At 35.8% G+C, this 6349-nt stretch overlaps 2 protein-coding genes across 2 annotated transcripts; both read right to left on the bottom strand.

Moving 5' to 3' along the window:
* LOC108213442 (uncharacterized) lies at nt 1-852 on the bottom strand. The gene is made up of 2 exons (XM_017385235.2): nt 618-852; nt 1-364 (listed from the first exon to the last, which is right to left on the bottom strand). The coding sequence occupies exons 1-2, from the start codon at nt 719-721 to the stop codon at nt 154-156; spliced, it is 315 nt and encodes a 104-aa protein (XP_017240724.1). The 5' UTR covers nt 722-852; the 3' UTR covers nt 1-153.
* A 2317-nt stretch (nt 853-3169) lies between these two features.
* LOC108213439 (uncharacterized) lies at nt 3170-6349 on the bottom strand. The gene is made up of 3 exons (XM_064090262.1): nt 5711-6349; nt 4820-4906; nt 3170-4730 (listed from the first exon to the last, which is right to left on the bottom strand). The coding sequence occupies exons 1-3, from the start codon at nt 6026-6028 to the stop codon at nt 3375-3377; spliced, it is 1761 nt and encodes a 586-aa protein (XP_063946332.1). The 5' UTR covers nt 6029-6349; the 3' UTR covers nt 3170-3374.

Genomic DNA, 6349 nt, shown 5'->3' with positions numbered 1-6349 from the left:
TTATCCGACAACTAAAACATGAATAAAATATAATTATGCTTAATCCACTACATAACATTCTTTCTAAATAACACAGAGCTAAAAAACAAAAAAAAAAAAAAAACTAGTCAATGGAAAAAAATAAAATTTGCTAGCTGGTGAATGATGAATTATCTAAGATGAGTCGAATTTGTAGTGTTTATCAACGGCCACCGAGACATCCCAAGTGCAGCTCAACCCTTTTGGAAGAATGACGAGATCGCCGGCGGCGAACTCCACCACCTCCGGTGAGTCTTTCCGGTACACCTTCACCTTGCCTCTTACTAGGTAACATGTCTCTTGTGCATCGAATTTTAGTTGGTATTTCCCCGGAGAACATCCCCACCTGCATCGTAGAATTTCATTATAAGAAAGCAAAGAGATGTAGTTCTTATGAGCTTACATGATCCACAGAGAGAGATGATAGATGATCTACAACATCATGTATAATGGACACACGGAGAGAGAGAGAGAGAGAGAGATGGAGAGAGATGCAGAGAGAGAGAGATGGTGAGAGAGAGAGGGGAGAGAGAGCGGGAGAGAGGGGGGAGAGAGAGAGGGAGAGAGAGAGAGAGAGAGAGAGAGAGAATGACACTTACTTAGGCCATGACTTGATACCAAGTTCAGAAAGCTGATCTTCAGAAGGTTTGCTTTGGACAATGATATCCAAGCTTGAAGAAGAAGAAGAGGATTGTGCAGCCATGATTCAAGAAAATTATATACTTTGATGGGCTTTGTTATTATATTCCTGTGGCTTATTCTCTTATTCGAAGAAGGTTTTGTGAGTATGCTCATATATTTATATGTCTGTCTGAACTTTGAAGTTCGATAGTAAAGATGATTTCTCAATGAAGAGTTGAGGTGAAATTTCGAGATTTATCTCTTTTTGCAATAAATTAAAAAAGAGGTATCTTCTATATAAGTTGACATACATGTGTGTTTTACAAGTCGGCACTTAAGTTCACTCACAGTAAATTTGTGACTTAAGTTACTCTTGTGGTGTCTGCCTATGGTTTTTTTTTTTACATAGATTGTTATTTACGGTTCAAATTTTTTTTATTTGAGCATGATTGAATAGTCTCGATGTTGATAATTTATATTTTCAATAATTATTTATTTAGAGAATTATTATTGTAATATATAGTACCTTCTAAAAGAAGATGAATATATATTTTTACTTAAATTATGATGGGAGTAAATAACTAAATATAATATATGAGTAAATTGTACTTCTTCCGTCCCCCTCGTTTGTTTACATTGGGGAACGGGAGCTCGGCATGCATTCTAATGCTCTCGTAAAACATAGTTCGATAAATTATTTTGAACATTTTTTCTTCTGAATTCTGAATATAACTTTGATGTTGAAATTATTATACAAAAAAAATTTAAAAAATAAATAATAAAACTATATTTGATATGCGCCTTAAAATGCATGTCGAACAAGCTGAAAAAACCGTAAACAATGAAAGGGAAGGAGTAAGGAAAAATAGGATACCTCCGGTCAAAGAGTTGACTGCAAATTATCCAATCTGCCAAAGAACACGTGGCAAATGAGGATTTGCTGTCAGGCACTATTTGTTTGACCAATGTATCTTAAACTGGAAGACAGTGGGCATTATAGTCATTTTCAGTTAACTATTTATGTCGATGATTATTAATAACAACACTATTGCAGACTTGCAGTATATAAGCACCCGTATTCAATTATACCACCGGCCACTTTTGTACTCCCTCCGTCCCAAATTAACTGTCCAGTTTGACTTTTTGATGGTCAATTTGACCCAACTTTGACTGAAAATTAAAAATTATTCTTTTACAATTTTACAAAACTGAAAAATATATTCTAAAATAGATTTGATAATCTTTTCAATGATATATATTTCATAATTTTATTCAATTATTTAATATACATATTTTTCAGTCAAAGTTGGATCAAATTGACTATCAAAAAGTCAAACTGGACAGTTAATTTGGGACGGAGGGAGTATCTTTTGTTTTAATGAACGAATAGTGATAGTACAAGTCTATGGTACTATCATGGGACGCGTACTATTGCAAAAATAATTTAAATAGAAAATATTTCGAAAAATCTGATTAATTTATCGATTATGACTAAAAATATTTTAATAGATTTTTGATAAATCTTTAATAAACATATAAGTTGATTAGTTTCCATTTCCGAATTTATAAACATGCATGAGACATATGTGACTACTGACTCGTATATATTTCATTAATTTATATGTTTCCAAGAATGATCGCTTACAACAAAAATATTAAATTTACAGGTAACTTCCGCCCATAATACATAAATTACATAAAGGATGTTCATCAAATCGTAAAAATTATACAAATGATATACACTGTTCCGCATCACAAATTATAATTTTTATAGTTGATAAAATTTGAATACCGCATCAATCTTGAAAGTGTTGATCACTTTGATCCAGTGTAAGTTACACTTGCATAACAATTTTTGGGCTTTCACAAAAGCCCAATGGAGAGTAAAGGTTTGGTTTGTATATTTGCGGAACGCAGTTCTCAAAACTACAATTATGATGAATTTTAGCTTTTGATAGGAGCCCATTAGGCCCATCTTCTGAGCTGATGCCAATTGCTAAGAGCCAAACAGGCCCATTAACCGGTCATATATGTAAATAAAGGAAAATCTACAGCAGAGTGTGATTTTCTAATGTAATCTACTGGAGTATATAAATATACATCTTATTTAATATTATATTACGAATTTATCCACTAATCAAATTACATATACTATGTGGGAAGGTTTTTTTTTTTTTTTTTTTTGCTGTTATTTTATAAATATCATATCAATATCATATTTAAATGCGGAAAAATTTATTTTCCGTTCACCTTCATTCTCATTCGCCCTAAATTTTCCGGTAACCCTCATTCTCATTCTGTCATTTTACCGGGGCGGGTTTGCCCCATTCAGGACAGCCAGGAGCACTCCATATGCCCGATAAAACCCTGTAGATTTGAGTATAAAAATTCTGCATGAGCTCATTCTGAAAGCTAACCTGCAAATATTCAATCTCTTAAAGGATGCTTTATACATCTACCATCAAATGTAAAAGACCAGCTACACATCAGTTAACAAGAAAAACCGAGCATGAACAAGAAAAACTGAAAATATGCTAAAGAGCTTCCGATTTGATAGAAAAAGAAAAAAAAACATCTGGTTTTCTGCTACAGTATGGATCTTTCCTAGCCGAGAGATTAGTCACTAGCTTGGTATACATATATTTTCAAGGCAAAGGTTACTTTGTGCAAGTCGAAGCTAAACTATCCCTCCTACAGAATTTGCAGAAAATTCTATCTAATTAGTAAGATGATTACTAACCGAACAAAGTTCCTACATCTACTGTAGCTGTAGCTGATTCGGAAGAAATTCTTGCAGATTCTTCACCATTCAACGTCCAAGGATCACGAATCAAATCAAATGCTGAGCTCCCGCTAAAAAAGCAATCAAACTCATCGAAAGAACCTGAGGCTGGAAGTTGAGAGTTTTGTTCTTGGCTTTGTTGGCTGCTCGGGATGGTTGTATTTGTGAGCCAATTTAAGGCGATTTCAGAAAAACCAGTATCCCCAAAATTGTTGATTTGATTCTGTTGCTGAATAATATTTTGCTGATAGTTTGAAGCATGACTAGTCTGATAAGAGACAGGAGGCTGGGAAGGTACTGTATTCGCAGAGCTGTTGGGTAAATCGGGCTGCAAGGACACTTGGGGTTGAGGTAAACCTGGTCTTGAGGACATGCTGCCCACATTTTCCTTTTGAGATGGTATTTGAGGTTGAGTAGTTGAATACAAAAAGACAGTGCTTCTGTTTGACAGGTCAGAGAACAGAGGTTGAGTAAAGACTTGATTGGTAGCCACAGTAGACTGTGAGAATAAACGAGATTGTAGTTGAGACTGAAAAGCCATAATATTAGGCCTCTGATGCATGTATTGTTGAAGGGAGGGCCCACACATGCTCGAATTCCCATTCGCTTGAGCAGATATCACATTATTGCAGTTATCAGGTGCTAACACTGCATTAGGAAGTCTTGTGTATAGAGTAGATCCACGCCCATTGATCAAATGACCAGTTCTTTGATTAGATGCCGAAGCAACACCTGGGGTTCCACTCCTTTTGAACATAGCAGCGGGGGTAACATTAACTCGAGGGCCAGAACTACCAACATTATGTCTTCTATTCCTTGCAAGGTTATTACCAGTGTTTCTGGACTGCAGTGATGCCAAATCCGGTTGCAGATTGGTTCTGGGCACTGCAGAGCTTTGGCCTCTGATAGTTGTCATGTTCATGGCTTCTGTTCGGCCTGGCCTGGCCATCTGTGCCTGAAATGCCTGATATTGCATATATGTATTTAGTGCTGGCCTAAGGACCTGAGTCTGGAGTGTCTGGTACTGTATACTCGGATTTGGGGCCGACATGGGGCCCTGAGCTGGTGGTATGTTATATGGTGTTTGTGGACCCAATGCTGTTGTTTGATTTGTTTGGATTGGCTGTGTTGACATAGAAGTACATTGAACTTTAGGAACAAATACTGTACTTTGACGACTTATTTTTAGACTCTTTCTTTGTTGATTCCAGAATTCCACCTTCCCAGTGGCATGACAATGGTCACTGACAGATATGCCAGTTCCCCATTTGAGACATGGAGCCGGTGCATCACAAACATAACAGTGACACTGTAACAGACAATGGTCAAATAAGATACGCAGAACGTTCGGTACTGAAAAGAGGTGTAATAATTAATTCTAAGAAAAAATATTATTACCTGGTTACAGTATTGTTCATGAGGAGTAGATGTAAAGGGAAGTTTAGCACAAAGATCTCGTGGGTGAGGATAGTCTCGACATGCGACCTATAATCCATCAAAGTATAGAACCCAAACAAATTATATTGGAAGTTGCAACATAAATCAGAAAAAATTAAATAAATATCCACTCCGATAATTAAAAAAAGAAAGAAGATAAATGACATTAAGTGAAGCCATCGACTTGTAAGGCGGTCATTAATAAACAAAGAATTTATTAACCATTATCCAGAAAAATCTGAAAGATGTTGATATTAAAGTCTGAACATGCACGAATCCAATATACTATTCACTTCAAATAATACCCAATGAAATAATTTGTACACAAATAAACTACTAAAACACAGTATGCATCTACTACAACTTACATATACAAGTCCGAGTGTCGAGTTGTCAAATTATTAGGTTAAAACCAGATGTTAAACTATAAACAAAATGACATGCCCATATGTTATTAACCGTTTTTATTTCCATACCCCTATGCATTTGATAGTAATGCAGTCAACGACTCAACTATAAACTTCTTAAATTGTCATGATAGAGGCTCACACTCTCTATTGCCTCAAACAATCTACTTTCTGAGGTTAGTTTTATCAATTAACATCAATGTTACCTTACGTCTTTTGACCTTGGCTTTGGATTAACAATCTAAACACAATTCAATTATCAAACAAAATAATATAATCATAATAAGCACATTAAACAAAAACGCCCAGCTTATATATTGGATTAATCAACATTCATCAGACTACTTAATTCTCCAAAAAATAACGGACTAAACATATGAAAACATAACAAAAAACACAAAAGCAACACATAATATCGACAAAAACAACAAATGCAGCATTATACCTGCCCTGTCTCCCCAACAACAACAAGCTCATCCGAATCACCCCCCACCGCAACATTCTCACTTTCGACACCAACCTTGTCAGGATCACCATCTAAAATCACACAATCATCATCATCATCCTCACCAGACCCCTTCACTTCACTACTAACCAAAAAACTCTGATTATACTCATCACATTTTCTCTCCAAAGTATCACAAATTTCTTGCAACCACTTACCATCATCAACTTCACCACCATTATCAACCACCCCCAAATTCTTGCCCCACCCCATATCATCATTATCTCCATTCAAGCCAAACATAGCACTTTCATCCATCAAGAAACATAAAATCTTGCCTTTTCACACTCAAACCACAACCAAAATCAATCAAGAACCAAATGGGCTACTCCAAAATCAATTCTTTAGGCCTTCTACAACAATTTCAACAAACCCCAGATAATATCCATAACTTGGGTATGATTCTGTGGGTTCTTTTAGTGTTTAGTCTGTGTTTTTGCCAAGGGGGTGCACAAATACATATACCCACGCATGTATGCATATAAAAATCTCGGCGAGAGAGAGGAGAGAGAGGAGAGAGGGGAGAATAACAGCAGAAACCCAATTGAATTACGAGGGTTTTGATGTTGGAAAGTTGAA

Source organism: Daucus carota, chromosome 3 (assembly GCF_001625215.2).
Source record: "Daucus carota subsp. sativus chromosome 3, DH1 v3.0, whole genome shotgun sequence".
In the NCBI taxonomy this organism is placed as follows: Eukaryota; Viridiplantae; Streptophyta; class Magnoliopsida; order Apiales; family Apiaceae; genus Daucus; species Daucus carota.
Note: the sequence above shows the minus strand (reverse complement) of the source record. Positions and strands in the feature narration are given on the sequence as shown.